The following is a 22,291-nucleotide window of genomic DNA, read 5'->3' as shown; positions in this document are numbered from 1 at the left end:
ACCGGAGCTGAGCTCAGTGAGCTGAACTTGGCCTCTGGCTGCAGCGCCTGCTACGTGGTGCTCGTGCCTTGACTTCCGTGGGCATCTGGAAAGCGCTCGCCATCCCCGAGAGGAGCACGTGGTGTGGGGACGTCTCGGGGAGGCAAACCCTCCGGAGCAGGGCTGGTGCGGCTCGCTGCGGGAATGCTTCTCTGCATAGAAAGGGCTCCACTTGTTTTGCTAACAGCAACAGTATGTAAATGTAATGACCAAGAGCTATTTTGAGACAGTAGCTCCTCCAGTTACAGCCTGATTGCATCCATCAGGAGCTGCTCTGCATTTTAACTGAGAAAGTGACAGTCACTTAAAGCAGGAAATATCGTTGCACTTGACGTTCAATATTAATCCGGCACACAAGCTGTGGCCTTGTCAGCCAAGCGGCGGAGGGGCTCGGAGCAACGCTGATCACGCAGCGCATCCGTATCCCTGCCATCGTATTGGAATCGTTGAATATGAAATAGCAGAACTTGAGACAATAAAATAAACGGACTGGATAAAGGCTCCTGCCAAATCACATTAAGGGACATATCTGTGAAGGATACAATGTTCAGATTATTTTGCTAATAGTCACATTACTGCTCCAAATAAATCTCTTTTATCCAAATTAGAAACCTGAGGGTCAGAGAAGCAAGCTGTAGTGCCTCTGGTTCGTTTTCCAGGTGAATCTGAGTCTTTTCCAATGCCTTGCGTCACCAGGCACTTCCAGAGCACCCCATAGCAGTGGGGCGGAGCACGGTGCACGGTGCGTTTCGGCCAGCAGGGAATGCGCGGTGTGCGCTCGGTGCCCGTGCGGGTGGTGGGGGGTTTGCCATGGCCTGGCACCTGCTGCTGTGCAGGCCTGTCCTGCGGGGACGAGGTGACGCGGTCCTGCGGGGACGAGGTGACGCGGTCCTGTGGGGACAAGGTGACGCGGTCCTGCGGGGACGAGGTGACGCGGTCCTGCGGCTCCCCGCTGTCCCCACTGTCCTCGCCGTCCCCTCCTGCCCGCTGGCCACACCGCAGGGTGTCCTGCTGCCGCGGCCCATGGGAGGAAAGCTAGGGAAGAAGTAACACTAAAACCAGTCTCTGTATGGTCACTTTTGAGGACACAATTCGTTTGTTCTCAAAGGCAAGAAGCACTCAGGGAGCAGGCAAGATGTGCTCCTTATTTCATGCTCCTGCATCCAGCTCCGGCCCCAGAGCCCTGTTTGTACACAAAGCCCAGCGATGTAGGTCGGGTGCGCTTGTGCCTGCTACGTTTGCCACGTTCTGTACTTATTTATCTTCTCACTCCATTACCCACCCTTTGTCCTCCTGGGCGCCTAGACGGATAACCTTTTACTAATAATCTGAAATTCAAATACAAAGAATTGACTCCCGAAGTGCTCCAATATTTGAGAAAGGTTTTAAAATAAAATAGGTTTGTTCTGTGTCCCATTACTGGCCTGGCAGCTGCGTGTGTATGCCGAGTCTACTGAGAAAGGTAATATTAACAGAATGAAAAGGTCAGAGTTATATAAAAATCCTTTTAAAACCGAACAGGCCTGCTGTACTGAATTCCCCAGATACACAGAGGGAAGAACAGAGAACAGGGGCCTTGGGTGGGTGAAGCCGTGCACCTGCGACCGCCCCTCAGCAACGAGCCTGGGGAGCGTGCTCAGCCACACGCGGCCCGCGCCTGCCTGGCTCTGCCCGGCTCTGCCCGGCTCTGCCCGGCTCTGCTTGGCTCTGCCCGGCTCTGCTTGGCTCTGCCCGGCTCTGCCCGGCTCTGCCCGGCTCTGCTTGGCTCTGCCCGGCTCTGCCCGGCTCTGCCCGGCTCTGCTTGGCTCTGCCCGGCTCTGCCCGGCTCTGCTTGGCTCTGCCCGGCTCTGCCTGGCGCTGCCCGGCTCTGCCCGGCTCTGCCCGGCTCTGCTTGGCTCTGCCCGGCTCTGCCTGGCTCTGCCCGGCTCTGCCCGGCTCTGCTTGGCGCTGCCCGGCTCTGCCCGGCTCTGCTTGGCTCTGCCCGGCTCTGCCCGGCTCTGCTTGGCTCTGCCCGGCTCTGCCTGGCGCTGCCCGGCTCTGCCCGGCTCTGCTTGGCTCTGCCCGGCTCTGCCTGGCGCTGCCCGGCTCTGCCCGGCTCTGCCCGGCTCTGCTTGGCTCTGCCCGGCTCTGCCCGGCTCTGCTTGGCTCTGCCCGGCTCTGCCTGGCGCTGCCCGGCTCTGCCCGGCTCTGCCCGGCTCTGCTTGGCTCTGCCCGGCTCTGCCTGGCGCTGCCCGGCTCTGCCCGGCTCTGCCCGGCTCTGCCCGGCTCTGCTTGGCTCTGCCCGGCTCTGCCTGGCGCTGCCCGGCTCTGCCCGGCTCTGCCCGCCGGCACGGGGACGGGGACGGGGACCCTCCGGGCGAGTCACCGATGGGGGGTACCGGGGAGGCCACTGCACCATGCAGGGGCGATAATACCCGCTCGGATCCGACCAAACGCTTGTCTGGCTCAGGCTCTGACAAAGCCAAAACCACTGCAGGAATCCTTCACAAATAATTTTATTTGCTATAAATACACTTTTAACCCTTGCTGAAACCTTGATATTCATAATTTTCTGTGGCATCGAGTGTCACTGTTTCACTGTATGATAGAATTAAACCCATGTGTTCTATCAGTTTTGAATGTTCTGCTCCTCGTAGGACATGGTTCCCTCGCACATCCTGAGTCCTCTGCTGCACCCACCACAGCTGGGCCCCAGCTTGAGCTGCTCTGTGGAGGAGCAGATGAAGGGGAGCAGGGTGCAGGGAGCAGGGGTGCAGGGTGCAGGGAGCAGAGTGCGGGGTGCAGGGAGCAGGGGTGCAGGGAGCAGGGGTGCAGGGAGCAGGGGTGCATGTTCTCGCTCGCCCCCCCGTGCCCCAGCCCACCGCCCCCATCGCTTTCCCCGGCAGAGCGTCCGGCCCCTGCTGTGCTGATTGTGCGGGACGAGGCGGCTCTGCCCGCCCGGTGTCCCACTTCTCCTGCTCATTGTTCCTCCCCGCCAGCCTCACAGCCTTTCTCAAGGGCATTTTTGTTGCTGGCAAATGGAACATTTTGGAAAGCGTCTCAGCGTGGCTCTGTGCACAATGCGGCTGGCCGGCTCCACACTGCCTCACGGGGCTATTGTGACCTCCCATGCTGTCATTTTCTGTTCCTTTCCCACTGATAAGTGACCATGTGTCCCCAAGAAGATGCATTCAAAACTTGCCCACGTGGTTTGTGTTCTTCTTTTCCACGCATACTAGTGTCTCACTGACTTGTTTCTGTGCCTTTCCCAAAGACCTCACCAGGTCCCTGAGACAACCCGGGCTGGGCAGCGTGCCGGCTGCTCCGGGTGACCCAGCACCCACCCGGTGCCCGACACCCACCGCCAGCCCTTACAAACTGCAGCAAACGTCTGTACACCCCACAATGTAGCAGCTGAGGAGGGCTCGCCACTCCCGAAAGCTTTGTTTTCATACACCGAGGGACGCTTCAGCTGGTGAAGCGGTCTGAGGGGAGCACGGCTGAGCATTAGCGCTGCCGGCGTTAACCGACGCCAGCAGGTGAAAAGCCAGTGCTCTCTGCGCTGTGCGGGCAGGTGGGGCCGAGCCCGTCACGCGAGGACTGCGCTGCCGCCGCCTCCGTGGCGCGGGAGCTTCGCATCTCCAGTTCCCTGCATCTTCAGTCGTGGTTTCTCAGCGTTGTGTTAACTGTTGCTGTAACTTGGGCATCGGTTTTGTTGTCAGAAGTTTACTCTTTCCTTCCTCCCATGCACCATACAGCTGAGGGGGAGGAGAGCGAGCACCACGCAAAACCGAGATGTTTAGGGAATAGTTTTGACAGAAAAAAAAGAAGAGATGAAACATTTCAATAAAATCAAGGTATTTTTCTTGAAGACTGTTGTTGGCATAATGTCTGTGCTTTGCGATTGTCTTAGATGTATTTCCTCATTAGTGAAAAGATGTTTTGTCTGAGAGGTGAAGGGACAAAGAGCGAAGATGCCCCGGGCCTGGTGGGTGGATTAGCCCCCGCAGACAAGGGTGCAGATGCTGGAGGAGCCGATGCCCACGACAGGCTTGTAATCTCTGCACGCAGCCTGCCGTTAAACACAATCTAATCAGGGCGGCAGCAGGCGCACTCCGACCCACGTATTGTCACCAGTGACAGAGCGGACGCCTTACCATGGACAATGCCACCCTGCTGCACGGCAGAGACGCTCATTTGATGGGAGGTAAGGAGGCCGCGCAGCGGGGCTGGGGGCTGCCGCCCGCCTCCCATCCCACAGGAACGCTGTCACTGGGGGCCCTTCCAGCGAGATAACAGTCCCCTCACTGTTTCTTTCACATGGAACAAAGCCAAAGAGCCTCACCACCCTCCCTGCCGCACCCCGGCTGTGCAGCACACAGCCCACGAGCACCAAAAACAGGTTGCACGAAGCGACCAGCCCCACTTTGGGTGACAGATTGCTAATCGTGCACATTTAGGGTTTTGTTTGGTAGAGATCTTTACAGCAGCAGAAAAGGAAGTTTTCAGCACAGAAAGTAGTAGTTGTTACACAAACTAAAGGGAATTTGTATAATCCTGACTCATCTTCTGCAGTGTTGGGTGGTGATGAGTCAGATGCCCTTCCTCCAGCAGGAGATACCAAGTACCGGCCACTGCAAGTCTGAGATTGCTTGAAAGACTCCCAGGCTGTGCTGGTTGCAAACCAGCAAGCTGCCTTTATTTCTGTGTTTGCTTCAATTGTAGGAAGAACGTCATGGGCAGCTCGAAATCAGCAAACAGGCAGGCTGAGCTGCTCCTGACATCCTCATCCCTGAGGACTGCGCTTCCTGAGGTAAAGAGGAGAAAGGCAGCAGCAGATTCGCTCTTGCTGGAAATAACGCTGCACCTGAGCTGCTCCCCGCCGCCAAGGTTTCTTAACTGGCTGCTGGCGGCTTTTGCTTAGTTCTGATGACTCGCTCAGAGCCCAGTTCTGGATGTTTGGATTCCCCTTTACCCTATTTTATTATGTGCTTATTCCATTTCATGGCACGGGCTACGGAAAGGCAGCAGTAGAAGCGCTGCCTGGCTGTGCTCGGCTGCAGAGGGACAGGCACCCTGGCTGTGGTGGCTGCGGTGGCTGATGGTGGATGCGGTGGCTGATGGTGGCTGATGGTGGCTGCGGTGGCTGATGGTGGATGCGGTGGCTGATGGTGGCTGATGGTGGCTGCGGTGGCTGATGGTGGATGCGGTGGCTGATGGTGGCTGATGGTGGCTGATGGTGGCTGATGGTGGCTGCGGTGGCTGATGGTGGCTGATGGTGGATGCGGTGGCTGATGGTGGCTGATGGTGGATGCGGTGGCTGATGGTGGCTGATGGTGGATGCGGTGGCTGATGGTGGCTGATGGTGGCTGTAGTGGCTGCGGTGGCTGATGGTGGCTGATGGTGGCTGCAGTGGCTGATGGTGGCTGCGGTGGCTGATGGTGGCTGCGGTGGCTGATGGTGGCTGATGGTGGCTGCAGTGGCTGATGGTGGCTGCGGTGGCTGATGGTGGCTGATGGTGGCTGCAGTGGCTGATGGTGGCTGCAGTGGCTGATGGTGGCTGCAGTGGCTGATGGTGGTTGATGGTGGCTGTAGTGGCTGATGGTGGCTGTAGTGGCTGCGGTGGCTGATGGTGGCTGATGGTGGATGATGGTGGCTGCGGTGGCTGATGGTGGCTGCAGTGGCTGATGGTGGCTGCGGTGGCTGATGGTGGTTGATGGTGGCTGTGGTGGCTGATGGTGGCTGTGGTGGCTGTGGTGGCTGATGGTGGCTGTAGTGGCTGCGGTGGCTGATGGTGGCTGCAGCGGCTGAGGGTGGCTTATGGTGGCTGATGGTGGCTGTGGTGGCTGAGGGTGGCTGCAGTGGCTGATGGTGGCTGCGGTGGCTGATGGTGGTTGATGGTGGCTGTGGTGGCTGATGGTGGCTGCAGTGGCTGATGGTGGCTGCGGTGGCTGATGGTGGTTGATGGTGGCTGTGGTGGCTGATGGTGGCTGCAGTGGCTGATGGTGGCTGCGGTGGCTGATGGTGGTTGATGGTGGCTGTGGTGGCTGATGGTGGCTGCAGTGGCTGATGGTGGCTGTGGTGGCTTATGGTGGCTGCGGTGGCTGTAGTGGCTTATGGTGGCTGCGGTGGCTGCAGTGGCTGATGGTGGCTGCAGTGGTTGATGGTGGATGATGGTGGCTGTGGTGGCTGACGATGGCTGATGGTGGCTGCGGTGGCTGATGATGGCTGATGGTGGCTGATGATGGCTGATGGTGGCTGCGGTGGCTGATAGTGGCTGATGGTGGCTGATGGTGGCTGATGGTGGCTGCGGTGGCTGATGGTGGCTGTGGTGGCTGCGGTGGCTGATGGTGGCTGTGGTGGCTGACGATGGCTGATGGTGGCTGCGGTGGCTGATGGTGGCTGTGGTGGCTGACGATGGCTGATGGTGGCTGCGGTGGCTGATGATGGCTGATGGTGGCTGATGATGGCTGATGGTGGCTGCGGTGGCTGATGGTGGCTGATGGTGGCTGATGGTGGCTGCGGTGGCTGATGGTGGCTGTGGTGGCTGCGGTGGCTACAGTGGCTGACGATGGCTGATGGTGGCTGCGGTGGCTGCGTGTCTCAAGGCGTCACTGTGGTGCCCTCCCTGGCTGTCTGGTTGCCAGACCACTCGGTGGGCCCTGGGGCACCTGCAGGAACCCACCAGACAGTGTGCGGTTCTCGCCGTGTCTCCTGGGTGGCATCTGTCAAGCTCAGTGGCACCATGAGCTCTGCTGTGTTCCCCAGTTCGACGCCGTCGTCCAAGTCCAGCCCAGGGCCTTCCCAGAGCACGGGCACGCCTGTGCCAGCTGTGCCTCGCTCGGGTCACCTGGGACAGCGTCTTCTCTCACTGCTGCGTTTCTCAGTTTGGGAGAAAGAAGCATCTGAACGCACAGTGTCTGCCCCCGCTCGGGCCGGGGAGCAGCAGGGACCAAACCCTGCAGGGCGCACTGCTGTAGAAAGACAGTGTGTACATAAATGCCTACAACTGCTAGCGTTTTCTTTTCATGTGCTTTACTCCATTGCTCGAAGGGACGCCACGGGTAGTTCAGTAGGATACATACTCAACTACACACAGATTTTCTGTTCTGAGACAACTAGAATAGACACCTCCTAAAACAAAATTGACATATGGCAAAAATACTTCCTTTCCTTCTCGTGTTTGTAGGATTCCAGCCTTGAGAAGGTGCATCCAGCGTCAGGAGCTGCCCTGTGGAAACTCCACCTATAGCTCCTACAGGGAGTGCCTAGCGAGGGCATCCTGGGGACTCTGAGTGAGCCAGGCATTGTACATGATGTGACGATTAATGGATATTATGGTAAAAAACATCTCGGTTTGGCTCTATCCTCTCGCTCACGGTGCTGTGTAAATGCAGGTGAACACACAACATTCAAATAGCTGTTGATAGCACCATCTGCAAAAGGCTAATGGCTCATTCATTAAGCAGTGGGAGCCAGCACAGCCCCAGTCTAATCAGATATTGCATGATGAATAATTCAGAAATAGTCCTCATATACTTGAATAAACATCAGGAGAAGGAAGGAAGGAAGAAACCCATACATATGGCACGTTAAGGGAACAAACCAGACATTTTTCAGCGTCCCGGGCTGATGAGCTCTGTTGTACTGGATGTTAATCACGCAGGTGGCTAATGCGTGAAGAAAAGCTGACTGGGCGGATTCTGGCCCCGCGTCTGGAAGGTGCTGGTGAGCCCACGGGAAATCCATCAGCCGCACGGGCGGCGACGCGCGGCCCGGCCGGGTGACGCTGCGGGCGAGCTGGCGGGGCGAGGGCTGGAAACCCGGCCCTGGGCTCCCGCGGGGCCCGCTGCGCTGCCGGGAGCCGCGCTGCACACGGCCACCTGCCCCTTGTCCCATAGAGCATCCCCTCCTTTTGATAAATCCCATCTTTCCAATGCAGTCCTAGAGCCATCAGTCTAACATATAATGGGAGACTTATTTTAATAACCAGGAAAGGAATTCTTTTTGACCAAGAAAATAGTTGGAGAATATTAATAGGAGCATCTGAAAAGGGTAAGTTGGGTTGTAAGCTGTTTTTTTAATACTGAATGCTTAAATATAGAGGTTAAACTAAAGTACCATTGCATTCTAAACGGTGACTAAAAATAAAAAGATAAGGATTCTAAAACAAGAAATGTAGGCTTCTGCTCTGCTCTTGTGGATAATATGATACGGGAAATTTTCAGGTGAACACCTAAAAAAGCAGCTGAAGTAACAGACAGTATTAAGATTTTGCCAAAAGTTGTAAAGCTATTGGTCTGAAAATGAAATTTAGGACTGGAAATATGGAACCTGTATTTTAGTCTTCTTGCGTAAGCTCAGGATGTTTAACTAGCCGGGAAGGAAATGTTCTGTCATTGAGTAAAACCAACACACGACACTGGGAGAGGACAAAAAGGGCATCATTTACTCTGACATTAAAAAATTAAATGTAAATTTACCTTATTTTTTACTGTGTCAATCCACCTGCAAAATCATCCTTGGCTCTCACACATCTTTAATGTGTAAAAGCTACGTTTGGCACTATTTACATTTGATACAGTTAAAATTGATTCCTATACGGACAGTGTGGGATGAATACACCACGTTTTAGAGTCAGTTCCCACCTCTGGAGACGCTGGAGCGACCCAAAACCCGCCACTGAGCCCCCAGCAGCCACCAAACCGGGTTCATCTGCAGCCACAGCGCTCGGGACGACCTGAGACGACATCTCAGCGCGCTAGAAACCTATCGAGTGACACTGCAGGGACACCTGCATGGCAACTGCCTGTTGTTTTGTGTGTTTGAACTGAAAAGGGAAGAACTATCAGCCTGGCACCGCTTCTACATGATACTTAAAATCCTCTTCATTTTATTTTTGAAAGTCAAATACTTGGGGTGACAGACTTTTGCTGCCACGGAGATGTCAAAGACACCTGGCTGACAAGAAAACAAGTAAATCTGTCTGAAAGGCAGCACGCACAGGACCTTTATGTCACGTATAAACTGTGAAATCAATTAACATTTCAGATATTAATATAAAAGTAGCAGCAGCAGCTGCCATCTTCTTTATGCTATTATGCAAGCCAACCACAGAAATGCAACGTAAGAAAACAGACTGTGCTTCTCACTTTCCAAATCTAATCAGTTCACTAGTTAATTGGGAAGAAATAGGGTGTGATAAATATTACAGGCTAATTCTACAAGTCGCTTGCAGGATGAGCCGCAGGCTTGTGTGAGCTGAAATTCATGGTGCTCCCTGAACATTAAAACTAGTGCAGAACAAAAATCCATTTGCTTTTGATATAAGTTACCAAGTCAACTCATTATATTCAAATTCCATAAATTTTGTGGGCTCACCGCTTCCCGCAGTCGCGATGGTGCAGCTGGGGGAACCGGTGCTGCTGGGGACGGTCGTGAGCGGCCGTTGTGACCGCGGCCCTGCCCGCCGCCGTGGGAGGTGTCCCTACAACACCAGAATATGTGGTTATTTTCTACATAGTTCGTTAAAAAAGTCTTAAAGCATGACCTTGAAATTGGTGTTATATATGTAAAGCCATCAATATGATCCAGTGAAGTGATCCACATGTGAAACTTCGAATCCTACAAGTCATGCTGCACACCTGCGAAGAGCTGTGCGGTGACAGCACCGGAGGAAATGTCACACCGGGTGGAACGGGGCACTGCGGCCGGCCTGCTCTGCTGCCAGTGCGGCCTGTGGCAGGAGGTAAGAGCCGCAACACCGCACCGTTTCCAGCCCACTGATTGCACGTTCCTGTTCCTTCGTGCGGCCCGGCAGCACCGCCCAGGACACCGCTCTGTGCTGCGGGTCTGTAGCGCTGCCCAGGCCCCGCTCCCCGCGGCCGCCCCCGCGCCGGCAGCAGCAGCCGGGGCGCCGTGCAGGGATCCGCGCCGGGAAACAAACCCCGCGGCCCAGCTGACTGCGGGCCGCTTATCCTGGCCTTTGTTGGCTTAGAACCGAAGCACAGGGGACGCGGCCCCACGGGGAGCGGGGGAGGGCGGGGACCCCTCCCGCCCGGGAGGCGCAGGCCCCGCGGCTCCGGGCAGGGCCGGGTGGCCGCTGGCACCGTAGCGGGGCTGCCCCGGCCCTGCCGCAGGCCCGCGGTGGAGCCCCGGGGCAGGGACCGGCCCGGCCCGCCGGCGCTGCCCTGCCCGAGCGCCCCGGCGCCGCTCGCTCCCGTCGGGCGGGATTCCCCCCGCAGAATCCCCCGCCCCGGGCTGCGGAGGCCGCGACCTGGCCGGCCCGGCCCTGCCCGCGCAGCGCTCGGAGCCGGCGCGGCGCTCCCCGCCCCTGGCACACTCCGGGGAGCCGTTTCACACGGAATCACACGGGAGCGTCTCCCCCATCTGTGCAAGCCGAGGCACCCCCACCCCCACCGCCTCCTCAGCCCCGCGGAGCCTCTGCCATTATGTTCCACCATCTCTTGGCCAGGCCGCTCCGCGGGCGGCCGAGGCGCTGCGGACCGTAGCCATGCCCGCCTGACGGCCGCGGCCGGCCCGCAGCAGGTGTGTTTGCATGGGGTGCGGAGCGTGCATGCGGGGGGGTCGCCTTCCTCCCGGCCCCGCTCCCGCCCGGCCTGCGCGCAGGCCCCGCCGCGGCGGAGCGGCCTGTCCGGCCTGCCCGGCTCGGGCTGCTCGGGGCCGGGGCGCTGCGAGGGCGGCGGCTCCGGAGCCCCGCGGCCACTCGAGCGGCAGGGCTGCCAGGGCCGGCGGCTTCGGGCCGGCTCGGCGGGAGCGGGGGGGTCGCTCGGACGCGGCCACCCCGCCGCCCCCCTCTCTCCTCCGCTCTCCGTGCCGCCGGAGGGGCCGCGGCCTCCTCTCCCCAGGCGGCCTCCGCGCAGAGCGGTGGCCGATCCTCCCGCGCAGGGCCGACCCCGGGCCCGAGAGCAGCAGGCCGGGCGGGGGGGCGCGCAGGGGAGGGGGCCGCGGCCCGGCAGCGCGGTGCCCGCGGCCACGGCGGCCCGCAGAGGCGGGAGCAGCCCACCCGGGCTGGGGCGAGGGAGGGCCGGCTGCAGCCGCTGTGCCGAGGACACGGGGCCGAGGCGGCGGAGGAACATGGTCCCTCTCCCCAGAATGGGGTGGGGATGAGGGATGTGCAGAAGGTGCCAGACCTGAGCTCTGCAGGGGAGGGGGTGAAGGGTGGTGCCCGAGACCTCTGCTACAGTTACAGGTGCAGCCCGCAGCGCACAGGGGCTGCTGGCTCGGGGCAGCCCTGCTGAACGAAGAACCGTCTCGCAGATCCCCAGAGGATGGGGCTTGGCGTGTAGGCAGACACTGGTGGTACCAGTGCGAGGGTGAGTAGCCACACCACGAGTGGGGTGGATGATGTGTGGGCTGGGGTGACGGTCAGCGGCGCAGCAGGAAGGCCCTGGCTGGCTGAGAAAGAAGGGAGTGGGCCAGGAGCAAGGCTGCCATGGGCAGAGGTGGGTGCAGAACCCCCACGCGGGGAGTGCTGACCTTGCTGAGGGGTCACCCCAGAGCGGCCGTGGGGCGGCCAGCGGGGCAGCCGTGCCCAGGGCAGCCGTGGGGCGGCCAGCGGGGCAGCCGTGCCCAGGGCAGCCGTGGGGTGGCCAGCGGGGCAGCCGTGGGGCAGCCGTGCCCAGGGCAGCCGTGGGGTGGCCAGTGGGGCAGCCGTGGGGCGGCCAGCGGGGCAGCCGTGCCTGGGGCGCCCTGTGAGCCGCCCTGGCCTCCCAGAGCTGCAGTGCGGGACGGGGCTGGCCCGGCGTGGGGCTGCAGCTGCAGCCGTTTCAGTGCCTCAAGGAGAGCCGAACAGCAAAAAAAGAAAAAACAGCAGCAGCCAAGCCGGTGCTGCAAGGAGGGGGCACAAGAACTGTTTTGCAGGCATCTGCTGCTGCGGAAATGGATTTCTTGAGGGGAGGGAGGTGTATGTGGGTAATCTTTGTAGTAACGCTGTGCAGAGGAGAGAAAATGCCATTCGAGCGGCCCCCGACGCGGGCAGGAGTGGGGAGGGCGGATGAGAGCACCTGGCTGGGCCACCCCACGGCCGTGGGCACAGCGGCCGGCGTGACGTGCCGAGCAGCCACCCCCGGGCCGTGGGGAGCGGGGAGAGCAGCCCAGGGCTCGCAGCCTGGCTCCCGGTGCTGTGGCCGAGCCTGCCTGGTGCTGCACAGAGATCCTGTGAGGATTTTTATTGCGGTCTCTTTGTTAGCTCCAGCCAGGCACGCACACGCTCACAGCTCCTAGCCAGGTTGTGGGAGGTAAGTGGGGGAGGAGAGAAGGGAGCGCGTGGGGGGCACTGGGGAGCATGGGGTGCGGGGACAGGGGACCCGGGGGACAGGGCTGCGGCCGCCACGGCAGAAGCAGCCCCTGCGATTCTCAGGGACTTGTTGGCAACTCAGCGAGGGTTGCCATAGCTTTTTATGTAGGGTGACCAGAACCGGCTGGAACTGGTTTGAGGCAGATCAGCTCTGAACACAATGCAGTCACTGAGCCTCTACAGTGGGATAGCTTCCTCCCTCCATGGCAGCCAAAGGCAGAGGAGCTTGCAGAAAGATACCAGCCCCAACCAGTATGTGAATGCACACTTTAGACACACAGCACTGGTATGTGGCTAATATAGTCATAAAGGCTTCTGTATGTGAATGTACATATTTGCAGTAACTGAGATTACTTTGGCTTTTCGTGCCTTTTTATGCTTAAGGAATGGGCAAGAGCTGAGATTTATGACCCTTATTAAAATATTTTTGCTTTGCAAGGGTGGGACACTGGTTATGCAGTCTATTTTAAAACTAAACTGAATAAAATTGATGGAATGATTTGTAATTGTAGTTGTGCTTGTGACTGAAGAATGCTGCTTTGCATGCTGTTTTATTTACAGGGTGCTGTCTTGTGGTTTTCTTCTTTAGGAGACGTTAAGTGGGGGGGTGCTGTGCCTTTCTGTTAGGCCAAAGGGAAACAATATTGTAGAATTGCGCTTAAGAAGCATTGCACAGATGCTGTAAGGCATACTCGTTTTCCTCCTTGTGTTGTGTTGTGTTTTGTTTTGTGTTTTTTTCCTTGTAGGCCTATTGATTTGGGCTGCCTTAACCCTTTCATATTTGCAGAGGTAATGCATCCCTGGCACTAACTGAGCATTGGCTAAAAAAATCTTTCAGAGGTCAAGGTTCACAAGGTGAGACGTGGTGTTTTGGGTACGGATGTAACGGTAGCATGAGGGTACCTGTGTGTGAAAAGTAAACCTGGCTCCTGATTGCACACTTGGCACGTTAGGAAGGAGGCGATTGTTTAAGTGCTACTAAAGAAATGCTATTAACGTCCTCCAGTTTTAATAGGATTAAAGCTATTATTTGCAAAGACTTACAGATATCTTAGCTAAATACAGTATTATCATTGAAATATCCTGTATCCAGATATACATTTTCTCACAATGTAGTGATGTGGAATAGGCCTCTGTGACAACCGTAAATCGTGAACCACATGGCAGTGTACTGTGTGTGTTGTTACAGCGTTACTCGTTCGGAATTTGCTGGCTAATTATTTAAAGGTTGCTTGTTTGGCCATGTCTGAGGAACCCAATACTTGATTCTGAATTAAAGTCTTCAGTGTTAAACATGTGCTTAATAGAGCCTACGTAGAAAAAACAACATGTAAAATAAATAGCATGGATGGTGTTTCTTAAACTGCTGTAACCCAGGGAGGATTTTGCAGCAGCCAAGTGGAAAGATGTATTTTAGAGGGCTGATGGAGCTCCAGTGGGTTATTAGTGGCATGAATTATAATATTGTGCAGTAATCAAATAAGAATAGGAAACCGGATGGGCAGTGCATCGGCTCCTGGGGGAGAACTGCTTTTAACCCAGAGCAATGGATAAGGGATGGGATTCCCCCCCAGCCTAAAAACCAAACGTAGACTTAGATTTGAGCTGGCATTTGTATCTAACAGTGAAGCTGAAGGATTCAGAGCGTGGGGAGGGGAGAGGAGCAAGCAGTAATGAGTACAGCACGGGGAAGAACAAAGGCTGTTAGGGCTTACACGTTGGAACACTAAACATTTTGCCTTGGGGATTCTTTTGCTGGAGCTGTTACTTCCTATAACAGGAAATCAGCCACTCTAGAAAATTATCCAGTGTGATTTTCAAAAATCTGGCCAGTCCTGGCTGTGTTAGCTGCTTGGCAGTCTGCAATCAAGATAAACATGGAGGCAAAGCCCTGCCAGTGTTGTTCTGGTGTGCAGGGGGGGTCTTTGCTGTGTGCTCAGCAGAATGAAGCAGACAGTTAGGAGCCCTGAGAGGCTGTGGATGTTGGTAAGTTGTGTGGTGTCTGGTGACAGGCAGGGTGCCTGCATCAGAGTGGCAGGGAAAGGGGACCTTTTCATGTCTGCCTGCAGTAGGTTACGTAAGGTATTGAGATATTAATTGTAGAAAAGTGAAAATAGCATGCTAATGCTTAGCCTGAAATTGCGGTTTAGTGGTTTTTAAGGCAGCTATAATGTGTTGTTTCTCAGATTCGATGGGGCAGTAAATAGCTCGTGTGGTGGAGTAAAATGCCTGACAGATCACGCTGCCGATTTCTCTTCCTATTTTTCATAATTTGGATGCAGAGGTTCTATATTTGACTATAGACATCCATAGCAAAATTATGCTTGCAAACACGAATTCTTGTTGCATTATAGGAATAGTATCCATTGCTGCTGCTGCTGCTGCATGTTCTTTTCCAAGTGTCAGCTAAAATTCATATGCTACATCAGGGCACCTCCTAGACTATTTGTTTTCTATCCACCAGAATAGTGAGCAGTTTTAAAATGGTAAGTTCTTGAATTGTCACAAAATTCAATGTGCCTGTTTTGTTTGGAGTTTTGAATACGATCTGAACGCGATTCATTTTTATTTCTAGCAAAGGCAGTTTTGAATTTGCAGGGATGCTTGTAGGCGGTGAGGTGAGAACCCTGGATAGATGCTGGACACCGCAGTGTTCTTGGTGAGTTGTGTTTTTTAGTCTACTGGTATTTGTACCATTCTTCAGCAGGAGATGCTGCTTTGGCTTGTAGGCCAGCTTTCCAGCAGCAGATGCTGCTGAACGCCAGAGGGCTGGTGCTCTGCACCGGCAGCCGCGATCTCATTGTGCATTGAGATTTGTCTCGGGTATTTGATCTCGAGAATAAGGGCAATGATTTATCAAGTTCCAAGCCTCTTTTGAAAGAATTAACTACCTTTGGCTTTCTTAGAAGTATGAATGATGGATATGTGTTAAAATATGAATATGCGTTTGGATTTCTGGTAATGTATGTTTAAACACACACACACACACACACAACCCCAAAGCTGACCCGGGCGTCTCAGGGCCGTTTGCTGCTGATGCTGAACAGGCAGGGCCTGCCCGCTTGAGTTGCTCTCACCGACACTGCCTGCTTCTCGCTGGTTTGGAGCAAGAGTTGCCATCCACGGAAAAAAAGTACATTAAAAGAAATAGGCAGGAAGCAAGTGTCATTTAGAATGTGACTGAAATTTGCTATAAATTGGGAATCTTGACATTATGGCCATTATTGTTGTACATCCAAATTACTCTCTTTTTACTGTCCCAGCCCATTTTACATATAGAAGTACAAAATTAAGCCATTTTTATAATTCCTTTTTAAGTTGAGTGCAAAAAGAATGGCATGGGGATTCACCTGTTTTCATGAATTCACCTCCACTTTTGGAGAAGTGTAGGAAGCTGCTGAGCCCAAAGCCTTGGCTGAATCTGTGGATCAGCAGCGTGTGGTTCCAGAAGCCTCTGTAGCTGGCACACTCAAAAATGCATTTAGAAATTGTCACAAGTGGGTGGTAAGGCAAGTGAATGCTAACTAATGGTTTAAATCTCTTACCGTGAGAGCAGTGAGATGCTGGAACCTGATCCCTTGAGAGGTTTTGGCGTCTTCATCTTCGGAAACACCCAGAACCGGGCTGGCCGGCGTCCGGAGGGTCCTGCAGCATCTGCGGTGCCTCGAGCAGAGCACTCGAGTTCCAGAGCTCCCTCAGCTATTTCGAGCTTCCGTGAAATGCCTGTTGAAAACTATTTTTGGCTAGTGAAGAATAAATCTTGAAATTCTTCTGGAACTGTCAACAGCAAGGTCGCTGCATTGAGGGAAGGGAAAAAATAGCTAAACATTTTCGCACCTGAAATACTGGGCTGGTACTTCCCCTCCAAAGCTCCTCGGAGGGGAAGGAAGGAGGAGGAAACTCGGTGGAATGTTCTCTTAGAAAACCAGAAGTGCAGATTCAGATTTCTCTTACTCATTGGGGTTTGTGCACAGAGACAGTCTGGATTTTCTTTCTGTTTTCTCTGAGGGCAGATAGATACAGTGCGTAGTGTTGAAATAACAGATTGCTTGGTGTAAACTTTAACTGTAAACTGCTGCGTACTTCACAAAGGCGTTTGCATAAGGACTGGCATGACCTTGGTGACACTATGGAGGGTGAATGAGACCTTTCTGCTAAGAAATCAAAATGCTGCCTGTTATGAACGCTGTGTTTCTGGAAGCAGGAATCTGCCCGAGTTCTGCAACAGAACAAGTGAAGGGACCTTTGATAAGCAAAAAGGAACCTGTGTTTGATGTGAATGTGATCGGTGTTGCTGGTTGTGGTTGAAGTGGCCCCTTCCGTATCCTCCTTGCCTGTGAGTGTTTCAGACCACACTGAGTTGTGATTTGAGATGTGGTTCTCATTTCCTGAAGAAGGTCTGCTGGTTAAGTTAGCATATTGCTTTTGTCTTTCAGATGGTTAGTTTTCAAAGTAAATAATCAGAACTGTTAGTCACAATTACTAATATATGTTTAGTAACTAATGAACTGCTCGTAATCTGTGTATTAGGCTGATGTTTGCCTAATGTTGCGATATATATTACTGGAGTTTGGAGATAGGACCCGTCTGCGAGTTGCCAGATGATTCTTCTTTGTCGTCTTTATTAGGCTGTTGAACTTGGCCCCAAATGAGCCTGGTTTGAGTGTTTACATCGGCTTAGCTTTACACCAAACAGCATCTTTTCAGTCTCAGCAGCAGTTTATGGTCAGGTTGTCGCTTTGGTTGTCGTCCTGTGGCTGCAGTCCCTGCACGGAGCGGGCACAGGGCTGGAGAGCGGTGACCGACATTCCGTACCGTGAACCAGCACGGCCTCTGCTAGTCCTGCAGAAACAGCCGGTTACTTCGAGTTCCTTGGGTAATATTTATGTCGTTTGGTATTTGAGCCATCCTCATATCTACACAAATAGTTGCTGTAGGACAGCAGTATTTCAGAAGGGTCTCGAACCCCCTCGGTGCGCTGCATCTTCCAGATGTTTTCCCCTTTTCTGGAGATCAGCCCTTGAGAATCTTCGAATAGGTCCTTAGGCTTTTCAGCGCCTGTGCGACGCGGTGTTGCTGTTCAGCGTACTCGGATAAAACACTGAGAACGTGGGCCTTCACGCAGTTCATTGCTGCCGCTCACGGCTAATTCAACTCCAGTATACGGAATTAGAGCAAGGTTTAGGCTAGGAGGACTTTCTAGTTCTTTTTGAGTGTATATAATAACTGTAAAAAGACACCTCTGGACAGATGTGTGATCAGAGCGCAAATAGTATCTTGAGTAATGAAAAACTGTGTCAACTAAGGCTTTGCTTGTGTTGTTTTCAATGGTTGGTCTCTGGAATAATTTCCATTCAATCCTTACACAAACTTTGTAATTCTGATAGGGTGTGTGCATGGATTGGTGTATTTGTTGGGTACTGCCCGTGTAGCTGTGCCCCTTGCAGGGGCGGCCGGGCCGGCCCCCGGGCCCGCAGGGCTGCGTGGTGACCGCGTTCTGTGCTCGGGGCGCTGGGCCAGCCGCGCCTGTGCTGCGGCGGCTGAGCTGGACCGCTTGGCTGGTGTCTCCTCCTACATCTTCATGTTCATGTTATCCCAGCTACTAGTTTGAAAAGCATGAGGGCTAAAAACTTACTTTTGAATAAATGGATTTTAAATTTTTCTAGTTAAATAAACAATAAAACCAGAATTACCAGCATTATGAAACAGTCTTATGTCTGATAAATATGTTTTATGGCTATAAGCTTTACAGAAGTAGTGAAGTCTCGATAATGAGCATTTACCATTATAGGCTCCTATGTATTGTCCATTAAGTAAAGGAATGATGAGTTAATTAAGAGAATAAATTAATCAGTTGCAACAGTATACTTACAATTTCTAGAAAATCACATGCTGGGTTCAGCTCCGCAGAAGGACTTGCTGTAATGGAAAGGAGTTAATTAGTTAGATAAAGCAATAAAACTATTAAATGGACCATGTAAATAGTTTTCAGAACTATTACATATTTATGTGAAGGTATTATATGAAATGCCCATGTGTATTCCAGCATCCTTGAGAATTTTCTTCAGGTGCCTCTCCTAGAGTCCATGATGACTTCCAGGTAGCCCATGCTGATGAGTACGTAAGTCTTGCAGGTTTTTGTCAAGCAAAGGGATGATGCCGTTTTAATGAACACCTCGAGGGCTGCCCATGTGGGTGATGATGGGTGGTGCAGGTACAGCAGGTCCTTCATTATAGCTGCGGAAAAAGCATTGTGAACGCTGGGAGCCACCCATTCCGTAACTCTTACAAAGCAAGTTAATGTATAGAAAACAGTGCAGCAGTCTCAAACTGTTAGTAGAAATACACGAGCTTGGTATTGCAAATGTCGAGGAAAATCTGGACTTGGAGGAGTTGCAAGTGCCTCACGTTGTTTTCATGGGAGTCTGGGTGTCCTGCTGAAGTTGTGTATGTGGGAGGGGACAGGAGGGACGTCACCCACGAGGAATTTGTGCCTAGAATGAAATGACTGGCTTACACTCCGTGAAGTTGATGGATTACTGTAGCTCTTGGTGTAATAATTTGGTTGTACACGTGCACCGCAAAGCTTCTGAAATGTATAATTTCTGAAAATATTACTTCAGCAGTGAAAAAACACCTTTTTGCATGGAATATGTGAACTACATTTATTTTTTGTAAGGCTACGCTATTAGAGCCTAAAATACTGAGATGCTGGCTTTCTGCTTATTTTACAGATTTGCTTACAATCAAATACATGACCATGGGGGATATGAAGACCCCAGATTTCGATGACCTTCTCGCAGCCTTTGACATACCAGACATGGTTGATCCAAAAGCAGCTATTGAATCTGGACATGATGACCATGAGAGCCACATAAAGCAGAACGCTCACACGGATGAAGATTCTCACGCCCCGTCATCCTCTGACGTTGGAGTGAGCGTCATTGTGAAAAACGTGCGTACTATCGATTCTTCGGAAGGGGTGGACAAGGATGGGCACCATTCCACAGGCAATGGCTTGCACAACGGCTTCCTGACGTCTTCAGCTCTTGACAGTTACAGTAAGGATGAGGGGAAGTCACTTAAAGATGATGGTTCAGCTTCTGAGACTACACTGAAGGATTCAGCTTTCAACCAGTTTAGCCCAATATCAAGTGCTGAAGAATTTGATGATGATGAAAAAATTGAGGTGGACGATCCTCTGGATAAAGAGGAGATGCGTGCAAATTTCAGAGCAAATGTCCTGGCAGGATCTGGATCTCAGCAGGAATACGACAAACTAAAGGCACTTGGAGGGGAGCACCTGATTAAATCTGGAATCCCAGTTTCAAGTAGTATAGATAAAAATAAAGTTGCTAAGCGAGAAACAGAGGCAACCTCCATGAGTTTAAGCGTCTATGAGCCTTTTAAAGCTCGAAAAACAGAGGACAAATTGCTAAAAGACAATTCTGAGAAGCTTCTCGAAAACAGGGTACTTGATGGAAAACTGAATGCTGAAAAAAGTGAAACAAATCTTGCCAGCATTTCCCAGTCCAAAGCAAAGTCGTCAGCAAAGCTTTCTTCGTGCATTGCTGCAATTGCAGCACTGAGTGCTAAAAAGGCAGCTACAGATACCGGTAAAGATTTACAGTCTAATTCAGGAGAATCTTCTCCATTACCAAAAGACATGAGTGAAAGTCCCCGGGCTATTGAAAAATCGCCTGAATCTCAGAGTCTCATCGATGGTGCTAAAAAGCCGTCTGTCAAACCGCCGGACAGTCCCAGAAGCGTATCGAGTGAAAACAGCAGCAAAGGGTCTCCGTCTTCTCCCGCAGGGTCAACACCAGCAATTCCTAAAGTTCGCATAAAAACCATCAAGACTTCCTCCGGGGAGATCAAGAGAACCGTTACTAGAGTGTTGCCAGAAGTGGATGTGGACTCCGGTAAGAAGCTGGAGCAGACCGCTTCTATGGTCACCTCCATGACGTCTCTGCTGTCCTCACCAGCCTCCGCTCCCGTGCTGTCCTCTCCTCCTCGGGCTCCCCTGCAGTCCACAGCTGTCACCACTGCCGTCGCTTCCGCGGAACTGGCGCCAAAGCAGGTCACTATCAAACCTGTGGCTACTGCCTTTCTCCCCGTTTCAGCAGTCAAAACGGCGGGTTCACAAGTTATCAACTTGAAGCTTGCTAACAATACCACGGTGAAAGCCACCGTAATATCTGCTGCTTCGGTGCAGAGTGCCAGCAGCGCTATTATCAAAGCTGCCAACGCTATCCAACAGCAGACTGTTGTGGTGCCAGCGTCAAGCCTTGCCAGTGCTAAACTTGTGCCAAAGACGGTCCATCTTGCCAACCTTAATCTTCTGCCTCAAGGTGCTCAAACCACCTCTGAACTCCGCCAAGTGCTAACGAAACCTCAGCAACAAATAAAGCAGGCAATAATTTCTGCAGCAGCCTCACAGCCTTCTAAAAAAGTGTCTCGAGTCCAGGTGGTGTCATCTCTGCAGAGTTCGGTAGTGGAAGCGTTCAATAAGGTGCTGAGTAGTGTCAATCCCGTACCAGTTTACATCCCGAACCTCAGTCCCCCTGCCAATGCCGGGATAACGTTACCCACGCGAGGGTACAAGTGTTTGGAGTGTGGTGACTCGTTTGCTCTTGAGAAGAGCCTGACCCAGCATTATGACAGGCGGAGTGTGCGAATCGAAGTGACGTGCAATCACTGTACCAAGAACTTGGTTTTCTACAATAAATGCAGTCTTCTTTCCCATGCTCGTGGGCACAAGGAAAAAGGCGTTGTGATGCAGTGCTCACACCTGATTTTAAAACCGGTCCCAGCAGATCAGATGATAGCATCTCCTTCAAGCAATAGCGCTCTGTCGGTGCTGCAGAGCCCCGGGGGAGCTGGCGCGCACGCCGTGACCAAGATCCAGTCTGGCATAACGGGGACGGTGATCTCGGCCCCCGCCAGCACCCCCGTCATTCCAGCCATGCCCCTGGACGAGGACCCGTCCAAGCTTTGCAGACATAGTCTGAAGTGTCTGGAGTGCAACGAGGTTTTCCAAGATGAGACGTCTCTTGCAACTCATTTCCAGCAGGCTGCAGACACGAGTGGACAAGTAGAGTATCATACGTTTACATTCCAATGTTTCATCTATGGGCCTAGGAGACTTTGGATATGTTCTTACTTTCATTTAGCTGTTAATTATCTGAACCTCCATGATTAAAAGTATAAACAAACACCACAGAAAAACTCGCAACACTTACACAGTCAATGTCAACATTTTTAAGTAAGAGTTTTCTTAGAATTTTTCTAGGCCCTGAAGTCTGAAATTTACACTGTGGATTTTTATTAGAATTTAGCATTAGCTTTCTTACTGCTGAACATTACAATACTGAAATTAATAATGGTCTTTTCTTAGAATTTCTAATTATTCTTTCTGTGCTTTGGAATTTGAATATCCTGTGGAATCCACTTAATTGGCACCCTCATTAACTATTCGATCTGAATGATAGTTTAAGCGATTCATCCTCGATTTGTCTCCAGTTTCTATTCATTTCCTATGGCACTGTAAGTGAGCCGGGCGTTCCCCTCGCCGCAGGGGCTCCGGGCAGCGGATAAATGGCACACAGGTTGTGCTCAGGGACATGCGTGCTGTTCCCTTCAGCTCGCTCTTACACACGTGAGAGTGTTCACTAGCATGCGTTTCTCGCTGTGTGACATTTATTTGTGTTGCTTTTCCTTTCCTCTTACCGTTGCTAAGAGGTTAAATTTACAAACCATTTAATGTATGTGGCCTAATCTGAAAGAAACACATCATTCAATAAAAGTTAATATTTATCAGTGCAATGTATTTTATAGTCCCACAAGAGTTAAGATCGTTATAAAGGCTATAGCTGGATTTCTGTCGGGGTGTGCCAATTAAAGGGATTCTGGTGTGTTTCAAAGCATGCAGCTGAAATTGCACAGGTGCTCAGG

General features: G+C 52.7%; 1 protein-coding gene across 11 annotated transcripts in view; it reads left to right on the top strand.

Moving 5' to 3' along the window:
* Positions 1 to 10,310: 10,310 nt before the first annotated feature.
* Positions 10,311 to 22,291, top strand: part of LOC136115238 (zinc finger protein 532) — a 36,079-nt gene continuing 24,098 nt past the window's right edge. Inside the window, exons 1-7 of one of the 11 annotated variants that reach the window (XM_071801934.1) lie at positions 10,311 to 10,566; positions 11,225 to 11,354; positions 12,420 to 12,623; positions 13,084 to 13,192; positions 14,692 to 14,823; positions 14,913 to 14,996; positions 19,072 to 21,431. In XM_071801934.1, the coding sequence (XP_071658035.1) occupies positions 19,092 to 21,431 (2,340 nt within the window). In that variant the 5' untranslated portion in view covers positions 10,311 to 10,566; positions 11,225 to 11,354; positions 12,420 to 12,623; ... (2 more) ...; positions 14,913 to 14,996; positions 19,072 to 19,091. Of the gene's footprint in view, positions 10,567 to 11,005; positions 11,355 to 12,147; positions 12,279 to 12,419; positions 12,624 to 13,083; positions 13,193 to 13,213; positions 14,824 to 14,912; positions 14,997 to 19,071; positions 21,432 to 22,291 lie in introns of those variants that run through there. The other 10 variants (XM_071801935.1, XM_071801937.1, XM_071801936.1 and 7 more) reach the window with 10 other exon arrangements.

This window comes from Patagioenas fasciata, chromosome Z, assembly GCF_037038585.1.
Source record: "Patagioenas fasciata isolate bPatFas1 chromosome Z, bPatFas1.hap1, whole genome shotgun sequence".
NCBI lineage: Eukaryota > Metazoa > Chordata > Aves > Columbiformes > Columbidae > Patagioenas > Patagioenas fasciata.
Note: the sequence above shows the minus strand (reverse complement) of the source record. Positions and strands in the feature narration are given on the sequence as shown.